The sequence below is a fragment of the Bidens hawaiensis genome, unplaced genomic scaffold (assembly GCF_021521415.1).
Source record: "Bidens hawaiensis isolate Kalapana, Puna unplaced genomic scaffold, B.hawaiensis_p1.1 tig00038597_1, whole genome shotgun sequence".
In the NCBI taxonomy this organism is placed as follows: Eukaryota; Viridiplantae; Streptophyta; class Magnoliopsida; order Asterales; family Asteraceae; genus Bidens; species Bidens hawaiensis.
Window position 1 is genome coordinate 124,176 of NW_027505566.1, and position 18,495 is coordinate 142,670.

General features: G+C 38.4%; 1 protein-coding gene and 1 pseudogene across 2 annotated transcripts; one reads left to right on the top strand and one right to left on the bottom strand.

The window, feature by feature from the left end:
- The first annotated feature begins 5,883 nt into the window (after positions 1–5,883).
- LOC143613979 (bifunctional dTDP-4-dehydrorhamnose 3,5-epimerase/dTDP-4-dehydrorhamnose reductase-like) lies at positions 5,884–8,384 on the top strand. Its single transcript, XM_077087548.1, has 2 exons — positions 5,884–6,395; positions 7,759–8,384. Exons 1-2 carry the CDS (start codon positions 5,946–5,948, stop codon positions 8,212–8,214), a joined length of 906 nt encoding a protein of 301 aa, XP_076943663.1. The 5' UTR covers positions 5,884–5,945; the 3' UTR covers positions 8,215–8,384.
- A 1,511-nt stretch (positions 8,385–9,895) lies between these two features.
- Positions 9,896–13,780, bottom strand: LOC143613981 (lysophospholipid acyltransferase 1-like; annotated as a pseudogene). The gene is made up of 8 exons (XR_013150219.1): positions 13,346–13,780; positions 12,450–12,506; positions 11,814–12,032; positions 11,347–11,732; positions 11,158–11,243; positions 10,993–11,056; positions 10,784–10,901; positions 9,896–10,105 (listed from the first exon to the last, which is right to left on the bottom strand). The product of XR_013150219.1 is annotated as a lysophospholipid acyltransferase 1-like (transcript).
- Positions 13,781–18,495: the final 4,715 nt, after the last annotated feature.

Consider the following 18,495-nt stretch of genomic DNA (forward strand, 5'->3'; position numbering starts at 1 on the left):
CAGAAGGGAAGGTGGCATAGATCGGCGGGAAGCCCGGCGCGTACCTGATGGTCCGGCCGTCGGTGCCGGTGGCGCAGGTATAGTGGCAGCCGCTGTGGTAGCCATTGTTGGCGTCGCCTCCTCAGCAACAGTAACCGCCGGCTCCGTGAAAGATGTTGTAAAAATTGCACTCACGGCCGGCGGAGACACCTTCTCAGCTGGAACAGCCTCAGGAAGGCTGGAACCAACGGAAGCAGGCGCAGACGCCTGGGTCGACGCCTCGGGAAGGCTGACCGAGCCTTCCCTCATTGGCGGGGGAATACTTGCTCCAACTCCACCCTGGAATGCGTCAGCATCCACACCTGCACAAGCAAAAGTGTTAGAAAATTTATTTGAAACAACAAATCTAGACGAATTATGGGGGTACTTACGGGGTTTCTTGAGCTTGAACGTACGGACGAGCGGGGGCGAACCCGATGGAGCCGGCCTCTTGACACCGGTAACCGTCGTCGTCGCTGCCTCCCCGGAGGTAACAGCTACAGCCTCCGGAGCGGTGGTCTCCTCACCACCGGGCTTCCCCGCCACCTCTGCACTATCTGACTCCGAGTCAGATAGGACTACCGGGTCGGCCGTAGAGGCCACCTTCTCCTTGCCTTTCCCGACGGCAGCCTTTTTCTTCCGCACCAGTGGAGGACCTTCTGCGGATTCCTCAGAAGAAGAAATGTCAACTCCAGCAGCAGGCACAGCATTGAGAGGTTCAGGGTAGAAGATAGGCTTACCTGGCCGTCGGTGGCTCAGGATCTCTTGGCCTGGCGGGTAAACCTCCACGAACCGACCCGCGGTCTGCTCTAAGATGGGCAACTCGTTCTCGTCCAGAGCACGAGTACCCATCCGCGCGGGACCATCTTCCTCCCGCGGGTTCAGGAGCGACTGAAGATCGTTCCCCTCTGAAATCAACAAGAAAGTTAGAAAAAATCAAAGTCAGCAAAATGAAACAAGACGTACCATAAGGGACAGAGTTCGAACCATATTCAAGGACGATCGGAACCTTATCCGCATTCGCCGCCTTCCACACCCGGCTCATCCCCAGCATCACCATCGCCGACTCCGGAAAACGGAAAACCGGGGACCGGACCCGGGATATCTTCGAGAACCATTCCGCCTCCTCGTAGTTGAGGGCGGGAAGGTTCGGAAGCGCCTGACCATTCTTGAACTTCATGGCGATGGGGATGGCGCGAGCGGATATGAAGAAGAACTCTCTCCTCCATGAGCGAAGACTCCGCTCGGTGGTACAAATCTTTAAACCCTTGATACGGGTTGTAAGAGTGTACCACCCCTGGATGCACCTCCAAGTGTAGAAGGTCATCAGACGGTCAACGAGGGGCTCAAGGCCCAGTATCCGGCACACCCACTCAAAGTGCCGGACCTTGGCAATGGCCATGGGGTGCACCTCTGTCAGGTGCACACCGTGCCTCTCCAGGACACGGTACACAAACTTTGTCAACGGAAACCTAAGGTTTCCGTAGACAAAGAATGCAGCATAAACCCCGATCTTGCCACTAGGGGCATCGTACACAGTATGGTGGGGTTCAGGAAACTCAGGCTCGAGAGACTCGAGCATGAACTTCCTGACGATATACTGGTACAGATCGACAGGAAGAGAGCACTGGCATTCGCCAGCAGTCTTCTGGTCATCAGCATCATGAGAAGACATGGTGGAAGAAAGATAAAAAGAGATTTCAGGGTAATGCTTTACTGAACAGAAAAATTCGCCGGAAATTACTTGAGAAGAAGAGATGAAAGTGAAAAGTGTGAATTGCAAATAACCCTCTCCCCCTTTATATAGTAATCGCAATTAATGCGATGAATTTAATACGGAAGAGAGAGAAACCAAAGGTGCAATGAAACTATGACGCGTGACAAAAGCAAGCTGGCAACATCTGTCACAAGGACGTATGCCAGAGATTTCGCGGCTACGCGCCCGAAATCCCGTGCCCACGCGCCTGAAAAAGCAACTGGAATGACCATGTTCTGTCACGTCACCATAACTCCCTGCACGTCCTGACACAGTCAGAAGAAACCGTCGCACGACGTTTCAGAGGTTTGGACTTATCTTTTCACCAACTCTTCGAATTTCAAAATTCAAAATTCGAAAATATTAAAAAGTAAGCGGGAAAATACCCCTTACCCCTTGGCAAGCAAGTAACCGTAAGACGGATGCGGGTACAGTGTAAAGGCAAAACCCTTCACATACCTAGCACCCGCAGGGAATTGAAGCCAAATAAATCTTGGCAAACAAATAACCGTAAGACGGCTGTGGGTAGTGTTAAGGCAAAACCCTTCACATACCTAACACCCGCAGGGAATTGAAGCCAAGAAAACCTTGGTGAACAAGTAACCGTAAGACGGATGCGGGTACAGTGTTAAGGCAAAACCCTTCACATACCTAGCACCCGCAGGGAATTAAAGCCAAGTACCTCGGCAACCAAGTAACTATAAGACGGGTGCGGGTACAGTGTAAAGGCAAAACCCTTCACATACCTAACACCCGCAGGGAATTGACGCCAGGAATACCTTGGAAGTAAAGTAACCGTAAGACGAGCACAGGTACAGTGTTAAGGCAAAACCCTTCACATACCTAGCGCTCCGCTGGGAATTGAAACCAAGAAGGATCTTCTGGGCAATGCTTGCGGAAACGGAAATAACATCCCCGCATAGCGGGAACGTCGAGAACTACGTTGTTTGAAGCTCCAAGATGGAATTGGTGGTCTTAACATAATTGATCACTATGTTCAAAACTACCAAAACCTCATGGAAAATACATACAACTGGGACTCAATGCTCCTGACTTGCGAGGAGGTTACAGACCTACCCGCATCATACCCAAAGACCAAGCAGGAAACTCGGGCATTTCTGCAAGTGACAAGGACTTCCGCGGAAAGAATCCCCATGGAAAACCTTACAAAACCCTTTTCAAAACCCTTTGCTCAAGTCCAAAAGTTCACCTCATTTTATTAAACACTCATGAGAAGAACATTGGACTGGGGGGACTTGAAGAGGTAGGTCCCAGCAGAGCCCAGTTGGACCCGCAAGACTCACCTTAAACAGGGACGTCTGCGCAGAGACCAACTGGATCCGCAGGACCAACCATGCTCAGAGTCGTAACGTCCTTACGCGCAGTACGCAAGCTGGTCCCGCAGGAAATGCCTCCCAATGGTGAAGGACTCCGCCTGTCCCCGCAGCCTCGGATACAAGCCATTAGGGAAGGCCACCCGCGCAGCATGGCTACACGCACAAGGCACTTAACTCTCCCCAGTGTCACCTGAAGGAATGAGCAAAGGCGGGAGGGGGAAAACTCCCGCCTAAATGAGCCAGTCCGTATGATGGAGGATCTTTTGTGTGATACCTGACGAGGTACAGACAAAAGATCTGACCAAGAATGCGACAGCTCACTGACAGCAGCATGGCAGACAGCACGCCACAGCACTGTGACCAATAGCCGCCGCCTACCCACCAACTCCTGCCATACCACGTGCCTAGCCTGTAGTTGGCAGAAGAGGAAGAGTGCACGACACGCCTGCTCTGTGTCAGCCGCTACCTATCCACCACTCACAGGCAAGGCACGTGCATAGGTTACAGTTGGTAGCGTGTTGGGCCGGCTAAACCCCTTGGAAACCTACCTTCGGCTATAAATATCCCAATGGTATGATCATCTTACAACATCTTATCTTATCATATATACCTGATATCTGCTCTAGCAATCTCTTAATATACTTTTATATTTAAAGAGCAATCTAGTCTGATTCTCACGCCGGAGGGTGGTCACAAGGAGGAACCCCCCCCTTCTCAGTGACGAGCTCACGGTGTCTGTTTTGCAGGTTATCAGAAGAACCATCTTCCAAGGGTCTAACCCCTCGTGGGAAACTGCTCTCCAACCCCCAGGTTACCAGTAATCTGCCCGGGGTCTGGTTAGTGTTTCTTCATAGTGGGTTTTTCACTCACGAATATCATTTTTCTTTTTTAACTTTTAGAACATCCACATTGACAAATCAACCAACCCAATCTTTTTTTAAAACTCTTAAATCACTCAAAACCCAACCCAAATCTCTTAAGGGTTTTTCGGGTATGGGTAATTCGGGTTTGCGTTTTTTCAGGTTGATTAATCGGGTTTCGAGTATCCTAGAAAACTAAAAAAATAAAAAAGTTAACATACTACAATACTAAATTTAAAACAACATGCATATTCTTCTTTGCTCGTAACGTAAATAACCAATTAATAAACCAACATAACCAGATAAAAAATTCAAAATAAGAGTAAAACAATTCCAACCATAATCGTCTTCAATAAGACGTGATTTAGTTATTTGATTACGACTGCCATTAGTCATAAACGGAAAACATATATTAACAACAAACAATCAATCCATAATAGGTGGAATGATAAGATTTGATTATGGCAAGATTCTGATAACTTTAGTGGCTAAGGCTTAATCTATTATACCTAAATATATATACATACATATATATATATATATATAGTTTTAAAACTACAAGTTTATTCGGGTTTTTTGAGTTAACTCGAAACCCATAGATCAAACCGAAGAACGAACCCGAATTAATTTGGTTCGGGTTTAGGTTAGCCTTTTCTTAGCTTCAGGTTTATCGGGTTGGGTTAGCTCGGGTTCGAGTACAGGTTTCTTCGGGTTGTGTTTCGGGTAAAAGTGAGAGTCCTAACTTGGATATTAATAAGCATCAGTATTAGATGTTAAACTTGTTACAAAAATTACACAACATAATCAAAAATATTAACCAAAACGTGACCAATTAATGTTAGTATTATATCTTAAACTTTTTAAATTTTAGCTTTAATTACTAATGACTTGTAACCCAATAATATCCAATATCAAGCTGTTTGTTAATGGGTAGTTCCTTTAAAATAGTGAGATTTCATATCCCACGGTAAAAAAATATAATAGAAGAATGGTGTAATAATTTTCCGTTCAATGAAAGATAGCATAAACATTTGACATTCAATTATATACATCACACATAATTATTAGTCGACATGTTAGGTAAGTAATTCCTTGGACAGAAGCTTTTCATGATTCCTTAGACATCAATTTCAAGTCAATTTTATGTAAAAATTCTTAAAATAGTTAAATTTTTTCAAAAACAAGTTTCAAGTTTTAATGTATTATTTACAAAAAATTCTAAAAATATGTATTTTAAACAAGTCGTGACGACTATATTTTTGATGTCAATGAGTAGTTTACAAAACTGGTCGCGACGACTATTTTAGGCTAAGAAAATTTCAGAGACAAGTATCTTTAGCCTTAAACTTGTCGGGACGAGTATTTTGAAACACTAAACTTGTCCGGACGAGTATTTTAAGAAAAAAAATTTGAGCGAGTTTTTATGAATTATGAAATTTTAAAAGGAAAAGTAACCATGAGTAAAACTTGATATTTTAAAAGTTATAAAAGGAAAACTAATTATGAGTAAAATTAAATATAATAATATATATTAAGAAAAGTACAAAAAGTTTCATAATTCATAAAAACTTACCCAAACTATTATTTACCCAAAATAATCGTCCCGACAAGTTTATTGTTTCAAAATACCCGTCTCCAAAATTTTTCTTAACCTAACATAGTCGTTTCGACCAGTTTTATAAACTACTAGTCATCACGACTAATTTAAAATACATATTTCTGAAATTATTCGCAAATATTAACAAAAACTTTGAAACATGTTTTTAAAAATAACCGGTAATTTTTATTACACACCGACACCATCAGACAAGTAAATTACATTAGTAAACAGGAGTAATAAATAAAAACAACAGCTGTCGAATCTTCTTCCCCACAAATCTCTCACCCCTCTATAAAACAAATAAACCTCACACACTTAACTCACCTGCAATACAATAATAATATTATTATTCACATCAATCAATCAAACCAACCATGGTCTCCCAATTCAACGGTTCACCTGCAACCCCACTCAAGTTCTTGATCTACGGCCGGACCGGCTGGATCGGCGGTCTACTGGGCAAAATATGCGAGTCCCAGAACATCAATTACGCCTACGGCTACGGCCGGCTGGAGTCCCGCGAAAGCCTTGTCGCCGACATCGCCGCCGTGAACCCAACCCACGTGTTCAACGCCGCCGGAGTGACCGGGCGGCCGAACGTTGACTGGTGCGAGTCGCACAAGGTGGAGACCATTCGGACCAACGTTGTGGGCACGCTGACGCTTGCTGACGTGTGCAGGGAAAAGGGGTTGGTTTTGATTAATTACGCGACTGGGTGTATATTTGAGTATGATTCGGAGCATCAGCTCGGGTCGGGTGTCGGGTTTAAGGAAGAGGATACTCCCAACTTTACCGGGTCGTTTTACTCCAAGACTAAGGCCATGGTAAGATTATTATGTTATGTTAAAAGTAACTTAATTTGGTTAAAGTTTTGATTTTTATTTGGATATTGGTTTAGTCTTCGTTTAGTCTTGGTGATTGGTGCATTGCCCTTTTGATGGATTTGTGTTTTTTTTTGAGATATTTTGTGTGGGGTTGTTGGAAATTGTGGGTGGATCTAAGATCTTGATGTGATTTCGGGTATGTTTGGCAAAACTAGCCGGTGGCTGCTGGCTGTAGCCGTTAGCTGTTGGCTGGAAGCTGTAGCTTTTTAGACATATTTGGATGTTTAGCAGAGTAGCTGAAGCTTTTAATAAAATGTATAAAATTACTAAAATGGGCATAACTATAAATAAAAATAGTAAATGTATTTATTTTGGAAGGTTATTTAAGTAATTAACATACTAAAAGCTTGTAGCTCTTTCTAAACGCTACTAGTTTAAGCTTCAAGCTTCAAGCTTTTTCTCCTGACCTAAAAGCTTCAAGCTCCTTGAACCAAACAAGGCTTTTAATCGAGTAGGAGCTTTTTCTTAAAAGCTTAAAGCTTGTAGCTCCTAAAAGCTTCATGCCAAACATACCCTTCATTGTTTTGATACTTTGATTATGTAGATTTGTGTGGCTGATTTTGTGGGTTATTTGTAAAAGTAAGATTGGGACCCACCAAATGTGAGAAAGTAAAGTTAACGCCTTAGGTTTTTATTTCAAGATCTCATTTTTTGAAGATTTGTGCAATGACCTTGTTATAATTTTGTGAATTATGATGTTTTTTTTTGAGGTTTTTTTTAGGCATAAGATATTCGTAAACCGCTATGGATCTTTACACATCACTATATGGCTCGTATAGGACCTGAGTTGTGTCTAACTCTATTCGAGCGGTTGAAGTCCTATACGGCTTGTATATGGCTACGGGCCGTATAGAAAGCAAAAAGCGATTTTTTTGTTCCACTTCGAACACTTGTTAGTCATATGTGGCATATACGGCTCGTATAGATATATACAGTCACCATGGGAATGGTATCCCTTTTTTTACCATGAGTTTGATGGATCTAAGATCTTAAATGATGTTACAACTTGTTTGTGTTTGAAATTAAAATAAATAATAATAATAATAATTAAGTTGATTAGAACCTTTGTGATAATTTTGTGTGGGTTTATAATTATGGATGAAAATGTGGTAGATCTAAGTTCAAGAAGAGCTATTGAAAGATATTTCTAACCTCTCTTTGATTCATACAGATCGTATGTCATATCGCGGGTCCATAAGTTAAATGATAAAGACCCGCTTTCTAAATCTTGATTTGTATTTTTTCAAGTCGAATGTTAATCTTCATAAAGTCAAACCTTATCTTCTCATTGTTTGACCCGCAGGTCGAAGAATTACTCAAAAACTATGAGAATGTATGCACGTTACGTGTACGAATGCCAATCTCATCAGATCTTACAAACCCGCGAAACTTCATCACCAAAATCAGTCGCTATGAGAAAGTGGTCAACATCCCGAACTCCATGACCATTCTTGATGAACTCCTCCCGATTTCTATTGAAATGGCTAAAAGAAACCTAACCGGGATCTACAATTTCACAAACCCGGGTTGTGTCAGCCATAACGAGGTCTTGGAGTTGTACCGCGAGTACATTGACCCGAGTTACACTTGGAATAATTTCAATCTGGAGGAGCAAGCTAAGGTGATTATTGCACCTAGAAGCAATAACGAGCTTGATACTACCAAGTTGAAAACCGAGTTTCCCGAACTCTTGTCGATTAAAGAGTCGCTTGTGAAGTATGTGTTTGAGCCAAACCGAAAGACACCCGTTGCAGCCTAACCGTAAGGTTTGAAGTTGCGCTTGCTTGTCGTGTTTTGCTGATGTTATTGATGTATTTTTAAATTGACAGGAAGTGTTGATGATATTTTGTATTTTTGTTGAGGTTTATTTTCTGGATTGTTTTGATTAATAAAATTGTTGGAAATGATAGCTTGATACTCATTTGGTCATGTGAATTTGCATAATATTTTGGATCATGTTTGCGGCATGCTCTTGTTCAAAAACTGAACAGGATATTGTACCGGTGGTACAAAGACTATCAACGGTTTGAGGCAATGACAGCGGTTTAAATCTAGGAGCAGGTTGGGGGGGGGGGGGGGGGGATTGTCGTTCTAAAAAAAATATCTAACGGGTAGTAAGCTCCTACTCACGTGTTGCCTGTTTTGACGCGTTCATATATGAGTGGTTTGGCATAACAATCGACATTTGACAGGGCTGATCGATCTATTTGGAGCCAAACATAATTTAAGGTAATTTTATGAAATGATATTAGTTTATGTTTATCGACCATTTTTATCTGTTCGGGCGTGGGTGATTCAAAAACAATGAACTAAATGTTGAGTTCTTTATTTGTTAAGACAATTATTCTTGTAAAATGGTGAGACTTGAGAATGTGGTGTTGTATGTTAATTAAACCTACACTAGGATAATTTGATGAGACTTGATTATTTGTATTATATTTCTCGACTCTTATTAGTTTGGCAACTCTCCTTTGGCAGATCATAACTCCATAACTAGTTTCAAGTTTCAGTATATATCTACCAAAGAAGAAAAGCCCCGAAAGTCTGAAACTGATCGATTTGCTTATGATCACTTGACTATGGTTCAAAACTTATTACAACTTACAATTTGAAGAAATATAGAGTAATAATGGGTTTATACCATGGATATTCTTGCAAGTATGCAAAGGTTATTGGTGAATGAGATTCTTAAAGTAGTAATTCGATGTGTTTGTGAATAATGGACGAAGAGAAGAAGGTGATGCCTTAAAGATGGAGATGGTCTTTGGAATTTTTGCCCTGTTTATCTTATGTGCCATGCTATATTCTCTACAATATGCATCTCTTAACAATAATGTCTAAATCTACATGTCCCTTTAAATAGCCCAAAATCTTGCAAGGGTCATGAGCCAACAAGATACCTTGATTCGACGAAGCATGTAAAAATTTTTAGCAAGATAGATCCAATAATAGGGTTTTTTTTTTCTTTTTTCTTTTTTTTTTTAATGAGAAGAGAGGATGATGTGGAGGATGTAAGGAAAATGGACGTTCATTTACAAAAGCGTTTATATAAAGAGAGGGGATCGGGTGCATTTAGAGACATTTTTAGAACTGGTGTTACCTATGAGAGAGCCAAAGTCTGATAAAGTAGACAAAATGCATTGGTGGTCACATTTTTTCAAAAAAGAGGTGCGTCTTGACCCCACAACTGGAAATGTCTTTCAAGTAAAAACATCAAATAGCATACAGTGAAGCTCAATGGAATATGAAGGGTCAAGGTGTAAAATCGCTATTTGTTCGAGTCAAGTTTATGACTTTATATCATGTTGATTACAAACTCATCTCCTGCACAACTCGCATTCTATGAGACTATGTGTCATCCAAACAAACAAGATCTACTTCGTGACGAATAATTATATTATATAGTACCTTACAAGATTGCGTAATTAACACATGAAAACAACTAAGTGACAATTTGGATGATGATGTTTGATGATACAGACCTGACTTGTAGTAAAATTATGGTTTTTCTCTTACTGTTCTTTTCGTGCTTTGGATCTAGCTGGCTTTGTTTTAATAACGTTACCAAGAAGAATCAATACGACAGGTATAATAGTTCCAATGTAGTATACACTCCCGTATGCTGTTATTGTCTCGTGTAGACTTAATACCTGTTGCAAACAACCAAATATGTATAACAATCTACCTTAAATCCCTATTTAGATAAACCATCTGAAAAAAAAATATGATTACATGCGGTTTCTTTGACACAAAAACGTGATTTTCTGAAGTCAGCCCCTAAAACCTAGGTTTGTTTTTCCTTTTTTTTTTTGTATTTTAGGCTAATGCCAGAAATTTAACTTGAAAAATGATCTGAATACTTGCATCAAAATTACAAAAATTAACTGATCAAACACTTCAAAATACAATGACAATATTTCTGATGTAACTTTAGATAATACTCTAATAGCAACCTTACTAACTTTGGCCATAAAAAGTCATACTGATCGAGTGATCTCAAAACAAGTTATTTGACTTTTCAAAACAACCACCAATCGTTCTTTGCTCTAAGAATGAGTAGCTTCGAAGAAATACCGCTTTCTTTCCAAAATTGCAAACCATAATGTGTCTATTTTTCAAAGTTTTTTGGTCAATTTGAAATTTAAAGTCAAGTTTAAAAAGTTAACTTAAAAGTCAAACTATGTTTTTTCTTCTTGCTTCAAAGAAAACAAGTAAAAACCATGTTTATTATGGTCAATTTGAAATTAAATGGCAAGTTTAAAAAGGTCAATCCAATAGTCAAACTTGTTTTATCTCTGTTTTAAAGAAAAAACCAACATAACACTAACCATGAAACCGACGCATGAGTAGTTCAAAACGAGAACCGTATAAGCAAAGTTCACAAGCATAAATACTTCTTAACCAATCCCAAATTTGGTGGAACCGATTGTTGCCATCTGTATATAGCTGCACACAAGACAAATAAAAACAATTATATATTAAATGTAGCAATTTAAGCAAATCATAGTTTAAAAAAAAGTAAGGACCAAATTATTACCTCTTGAACCAGCAATCATTATAGCAGACTGCACAAAGAATATAATATAGCCCGGATATAATCCCTGTTATCATAGATTCATATCTGTCAAATTTCTGAATAACCAAGGTTTTGCAAATTTATCTAACTACCCCTAAATTTAAGCAACGGGATATAATAACTTACATGCCATACAGCACTAACAGTCTGTGTAACAAGCAATTGCAAGAAACCAGCTTTCTTCCCCTTTTGTACAAGTCTGTCATAAACATCTATAGATACAGATATTAGGCAAATTCAACCCATATGAACAAACAAGTCAACCCATTTTGACCCGTTTGACCACCGACATAACAAAAAAGGAATAAAACTTACAATGACGAAGCCATGTGCTGACTTGTATATTCCACACGAGTGGTATCTCAACTGCACTCCTAGCAAACTCGAGGCCCAAAATATCAACGTTTTTGGCCCGGTCCCATCGGGCCTTGGGTGGAGAAGAATCTGTCCATCCACTAAAACCCAAGCCCGATATAATAATAGCAGCCTCTGAAATAGACCATATGAAATAATACTTCCAACGGGCCGTAAAGCCCGCCATGTACTGGTAACCAAGTCGTTTTGCAAATCCCCATTCTTTATATGTTGGGTGATAGTGGATAATGCGGTACCAAATATAAATACAACCCCATGCAAAAACCTGCTTGGAAAAGAGCTCTAAGAGTTGCCAAAAATGGTGATGGTGAACCCTTGATCCAAATCTGAAGAATGTTTTATAAAAGATAATGCAAAAACTTAGGATAAAACCAAGATAAGATGATTAAGAAGTTGATTCAACGTACCCCCTTTTTTTCAGTCCAATCTAGGTAATCTTTGATTTCATAAACCGGACCTGCAAAGTGACTTGCACAACAGAGACAGAATCCCGTGTATTCGATTAACGAGGGTAGTTTAAGTAACCGGTTTTCTTTTGGGATTCGCGAAGATCCTCGTCTTTTAATAATCCATCGTTGTAGTTAATTGCACATGATATTACTTTTAATGTTAACACCATTAGAGCTCTTACATGAGAGGGAATAAAAATCATGAATTTAGCATTAAGCAATCAGTAAAGATTTCACCTTTTGAATAATGTTTATTTGAATTTTTTTTTATTTTTTTTACTCTTTCATTGTTAAAAGGTTTAAGATTTTATAAAATTTTTCATTTATGGTGTATGGACTATCCAACCACTTTCTACTTATTGAGAAGTTAGGTTTTATGGTTGGCCATCAATGCAAGGCAGGCTAATGAATTACTCAATTCATGAAGTATATACCATACCTAACTCGATTTAAGGCAGATCTAGTGATTCCTACTGGTGTATGCAATAAAATAACAATTTTTCTTTTTCTTTTGTATTTACAATACAAAACAATACAACATGATTTGTTTATATAATTTCAGCAACAAATTATGAAAGATGGAGAGAAAGCTTACCAGTAGCATCAATTCCTCCTTCCTTCCATGCATCTCCACTCATGTAGTATACATGGCTACAAGTGTTTCAAATAATTAACAGTTAACAACTCTCTTAATCCAGTTTTCACACTCCTTAAACCGAGAATTCGGTGTCTATATTACAAACTTAGAACAGTAAGGCAAGCTAACATCGTTCGATTGTATACAATCCAAAAACAATGACCGAACACAATAAAAATCCGCACAATTAAGCAACTCGAATAACTAGGGGTCTAAATGAGCCAAGCTGGGCTCGCTCGGATGGTTTATTATTTATTAATTAACTTATATACGTTTTTTATTATTTTTATATACTTTGAGAAAAACATTAAACGCGCCTAAACTTGGAACGGCCTCAGCTCGTGTAGTACCTTAAACGACCCAAAGCCCGAAACAAGCTAGGCTGTGTAGGTAAAATTATTGCATATTATTGTAGAGATGGGGAAAAAACTGGGTAACCAACCCGAAAATTGAACTGAAACCGATTATGTAGAAACCGGTCTGGAACCGGCTGAAACCATAGGTTCGGAACAAGTTTGTAATTCTTTTTACCGAAACCGACCACGATGGGTCAAGAAACGGTGATCCTAAACCAGTCAAGAAACCGGTTTCAGCCCAAAACCGAAACCGATCATAAAACGGTTTTGACTTTTGTTGACCAAACCCAACCGGATTAGGTTTGAAACCGGTTTATGCATCTCAATACTACTGTATAAAAGTCCAACAGAGCTCGGACTTGATAACTAAATGTGCTTTGGTTTCTCTCTTTCTATCTATCCGAGCTCGAGTAGTCGTTAACAGCAAAACTAAGCCCCTAATTTCTCAAAACTATATAAAAAATTCCAAATTAAAGGATGAAGTAACAATAACGTACCATCCAATGAGGTATCCCATAGCTAACACAAACGTAATTAATCCGCAACGTTTCCGATACAGCACCATTGACAGGTAGCTGACCAACATAGGCACCAGAAAGTGCAGATTGGAAGAGAAGCCGAACGATAAGTAAGAGAGGACGGCGCCGGTGAGGGCGGCGTAGAGGTGTTTTCCGGTGGGGCCGCCGGGGACGAAGCGGTGGAAGAAGCCGACGGGAATGATGGAAATGAAGCATAAGAGGAACCGGAGTACGGGTACGGATACTCCGATTGCCGAAGCCGTTGACTCCATGTCCATCGTTGTTTTTGGTGGGCTTGGTTCCGGGTGAGATGAGGTACGGGTGGGTAAGAGGGTTTTATATTGGTAACGTGGGGGAGTTTAAGTGGGGTTCAAGGTTGATGACGTGGATGACACGTGTGTGTTTGTGATTGGGTTGGCTGATGAGAGTAAGGTATCTGAGGTTGTGGGTGCCTGAGGGATTGACCTTTATTTATTTACTTTCATTTCATAGTAATTTGATAAAAGATAGTGACCTTACTGATCATATACGGCTCGTATAGATCACACATAACTGACAAGTATAAATAAGGAATAACTTTTTGCAGCCTATACCGTGTAGGTCTTCAACGACTCGTATTAACCTGATACAAACTGACATGACTAAGAGCTTATACGACTCGTATGGACTTATACGAGCCGTATAGACGAAAAATGGGGGTGTGAAGATCCAGCGTGGGTGTATGAAGACCTCATGCCATTGATAATCTTTTTACTTAATTATTTTAGCTTTTTTTTAAAAAAAAAATAATAATCATACATATTTTTGATAAATAAATAAATTAACTAAATAGTAGCCTGATTCTTTAGATGTTTGATAGTGGTTTTAACTATTTTATGTTTGGATATTGCTCTTTGATTTGGTATGGGTCACAATCGAAATGTTAGTAGAAGGTAAAGATATGGCTTTCTATATAGTATTTTGGAGACTTGTGAGTTGGATAAGTATATAACTTTGATATGTTATGTTTTAGGCTTTTAGAGTATAATTTGTTTCATATCAAACTACTTCACGTGTCATGAAATCAATTAAAATTAAGATAATAGTTTTTTTTTTTCTAATAACAAGAGGTTTTGATATGTAAAATTTGAATGAAGTTAAGGGTGTGTTTTGGATTGTTTATTTAAGTCAAAATAGACTTATTAACTTATGACTTTTTTAAAAGGAGATTTTAAAAAAGTGTTTCGGTTAACTTATGGCAAAGACAAAAATTATCAAAAAAATACACTCTTTTTTAAATTGAGTGTAATGGATTTTGATGGTTTAAGTGATGTAATAGGTAAATCAACACAATAAGTTAATAAGTTACACTTCTCCAACTTGTCAAACCTCCCTAGTTTTCCTTGTTGATAAGTTAAAATCCATAAGTCTTTTTTGTTTTCCAAACATATATAACTTATTAACTTTTTAAAAGTTAAGAAGTTATAAGAGACTCAAATAAGTAATCCCAAACACCACCTGAATTAGAACAAGTGATTTCCTTTCATAGGTGTCGAATGACAAGAGGTATTGAGTGAAATGCCGCAATGTTACTTTAAGAGTGTAACCGTAGCAGTTATCTTCAGTACCAAACCCAGTCTGTATCGAAGTTTCATAGCCACTTATGACCTTCAATTTCACACCTGAAATTCAAAGTCACTACCGAAATTCAAAGGTACCACCGATCTTCAAAGTCACCAGTGACCTTTAGTATTATCGAGGCGTTTCCAATAAAGTACATTTAAGATAAAGTCGAAAACTTTCACGCTAACCCTTCTAGTAATATTTACGTTTCTGATTAAGTAAATTTGTTGCCATCAGCCAAGGATGTTGCCCCTTAAACCTCACAAGAGACCATCCCCTTGACCATGTAGGCGTAATGCAGGACCAACCAAGGGGTGGTGTCCATTCAAAACCACATCAGATATCGAAACCATAGAGGCCCCAAACATCTATATTTGTATCATTTTTAATTTATTGAGATGTTATAACCAATTTAAGGACTATCTGGGTTTAGTGAGATTCATACCCGTAAATTTTGGTCAAATGCATGAGAAATTTTTATTTACAAATAATGCAATCTGATGACTTGAGAGAATGTAGGGAGCAACCAAACCAAAGAGCTTTTAAATATTTCATTTATATATCCCTAAACACTTGATTAATCATCTTAAGTCATAACAATCAACATGATAATCAAAACCACAAAGAATCAATAAATGTCGCAATTGACTATTTAAGATCAAGATTCGATAAGTATTATCAAAGTATAATATGGAGAACAAGAATTCAGTTTGAAACAAGGAAGTATAATGTGGGGAATCAATGCAAAACAAAAATATGCTCAACAACAATTGAGGTTTGGTATGAATATTCAAAAGATCCGACACGAGCAATCAAGACAATGAGCGATATAGTCATAAATCAACAAAGCCTAAAATGCTAGAAGATATAACAACATTACTTAAAGAAATGAATTAAGATTGTCACAACATGAATATGTTGTGAATCATCATCATCATCATCATCGTACTCAGTATATCCCACCAATAGCAATGCTATGGTAGGGTCTGAGGAGGGTAAGATGTAGACAGCCTTACCTCTATCCCATAGGGATAGAGAGGCTGCTTCCGGTGAGACCCCCGGCTCGATAGTAGTTTTGCATCAAGCCTTGGACATAAGGCACATAGCACTCAATCATCGGGACACCGGCTGATCGGTGCATGTGCCCTTGTCTTTCGGCTATCAACGCCACCACATGATGCCTGATTAACCTTCCGCCACTTTTAACGTTATTTTCACGAGATTAGTAAAATAACGTCAAAATTAGTGCAATTTCACAAAGGTTTATAAAATAACAAGAAAATTATTTATGAGAAAACAATTTCATTAATGTTATTTGGTAGCACGAGGCTCGGAAGCGTTACATTAATGGAGAAAGAGGCGTTTAAAGGAAAAGTGATTAATAAGGATAGTTGTGCAATTCGAACCTGATGCGAAAAGTTGAAACCTACTAAATTTGAGATGGATAATATATGTATCTAGGGGTGTTTAAAGTCGGATATCGGACTTACAAATATTCGAACTTCGGATATTCGAACACTTCGGATAGTGAATTGGATATCCGAAATATTTGGAAAGAATAATGATTTTATACAAATTATCCGAAATATCCGAAAAAATATCCAAAAATTATCCAAAGTATTCAAAAATTATCCGATATTTATAAATAATATTTATTATTTAATTATTAAAAAAAATTCGAATAGTTCGGATATCCAAACTATCCGAAAATTACTATCCGAATCCGAGATTTAAATATCCGAGTTTCGGATATCCGGAAGTTCGGATCATTCGGATTCGGGTTTTCAGATATTTCGGATACGAATTCGGATTTTTTTTAACATCCTACCCTAACCGTTAGTGTTTGGGGCATATTTGGGATTAGTTTTGAAATTTTTCACATGTATAAGATTTCTAAAATACTTGATTGCCTGACTAGATTGTTGGAAGTAATTTCGGACTCCAGGTCACAAGTCGGTGAACTTAAGGGACCAATATTGACAAGTCGGTCATAGTTGGTTATGTTTCCTAATTACGTTATGTTTCCTAATTGTATTGTAATTATAATAGGTAATGTCTTGGCTAGCAAGTTAGGTTAGTCTATATAAGCATGTCATGGTTAGACATTAGAGGTGTGGTGTGAGATGCAACTGAGTTAGGGTTCATCTAGAGACACACACGAGATGTAATCGAGTTAGGGTTCATCTAGACGTAACCGGGTTAGGGTTCATCAAGAGTCAAACTGAGTTAGGGTTTGAGAGTTTGTAATCAGTTTTTAGAGTGATATTTTCTGATTAATATAAACGAGAGTTATTCGTTTAGTTTGTGTGTTGATTATTGATATGAGACTTGATAGATTACCTGATAACATTTACTCAATACCTGATTATATACCCAACATAACTTTTTTATATATTTATCTTAAATCGTTCTTTAGTTTCTAATACTACATAGTAGAATTCATGATTTGTTTTTATTTCCAATAGTTAATACTATATAGGAGAATTAAAGAATATTATTCATTCTCTCCCAACAATTCATTTTTTTTTCTTTGTGTTCACTATTTTGTTTTTATTTCTTTTGTGTATATACTATTTGTACTTGATGTGTTGACTGTGTGTTGGATTTTACAAGTAAGTTTGATCTAATAATATAATCCTAGTGTTGAAGTTAATAATATTATTTAATATTATTTGAGAAACCCGATAAAAACCCGACATGTTTGTTTTTGTCAAAACTTGATACGAAACCCGAAATTCGTTGGGTATTCCCGAAACCTGACGGGTAATTACCCGATAAAGACCTAATGGGTTTTGGGATGGACTTTAATAATCACCTATGGGTTTAGAAATACCTAAACCCGACTCATTCCCATCCCTAAGAATTAAGCATTTTTACTATGAGTTTTGTCTATCATGAATATGTTTGATAGAGAGCTTTTAGGAACTTTTAGCTTTAAGTTTTTAAGAAAAAACTAATACTATATTTTGATTAGGTAAAAATATATAGTAAGAGATTGTTTCTTCTATGCTAATGATGGATAAGCGCCTACCATCTTTGAGGGGTCAGGTTTGAATCTTGAAGCCCCCCCCCCCCCCCCGAGTTTTCTATTACAGTGTATTTACTCCAGAGAGGCTTCTCTTGTGGAGGGTACATCTGTCATGTGGCAGGTGGCTGGAAATTTTCTCGGGAAACGCCAAGCTAAACTCGGGTGTCAGCGTGAGCCCGGTTAAGACAACATAGTCTGGTCTGAGTTGGGTGGTGGGGCTCCTCTTTAAGGAGTTGCGATCTAACTTAACTGTGAAATTCACCGTTCAAAAAAAATATATAGTTTTTGCCTCCCAAACATCTCTTTCTATAAAAAATGCTTTACAAACAAATACAGTAGGCTACCAGTTTTGTATTGTACTGCAAAGAAGTATTGCTAAACTAATAAAGAGAAACAATTCTAGACTAGACGTTATTAACTTCATTAAATGTGAGAACGTATAAACGCTAACAAGTTCAACGTAAAAATAGTAAAAAAGTTACGAGACGTTATAACTTAT

What these genes read in the sequence shown, in the direction of transcription:
- LOC143613979 (XM_077087548.1), top strand. Translation starts at nt 5,946, where the DNA reads ATGGTCTCCCAATTCAACGGTTCACCTGCAACCCCACTCAAGTTCTTG. An exon ending in ACTCCAAGACTAAGGCCATG is followed by an intron (nt 6,396 to 7,758) that starts GTAAGATTATTA and finishes TTTGACCCGCAG; the next exon opens with GTCGAAGAATTACTCAAAAA.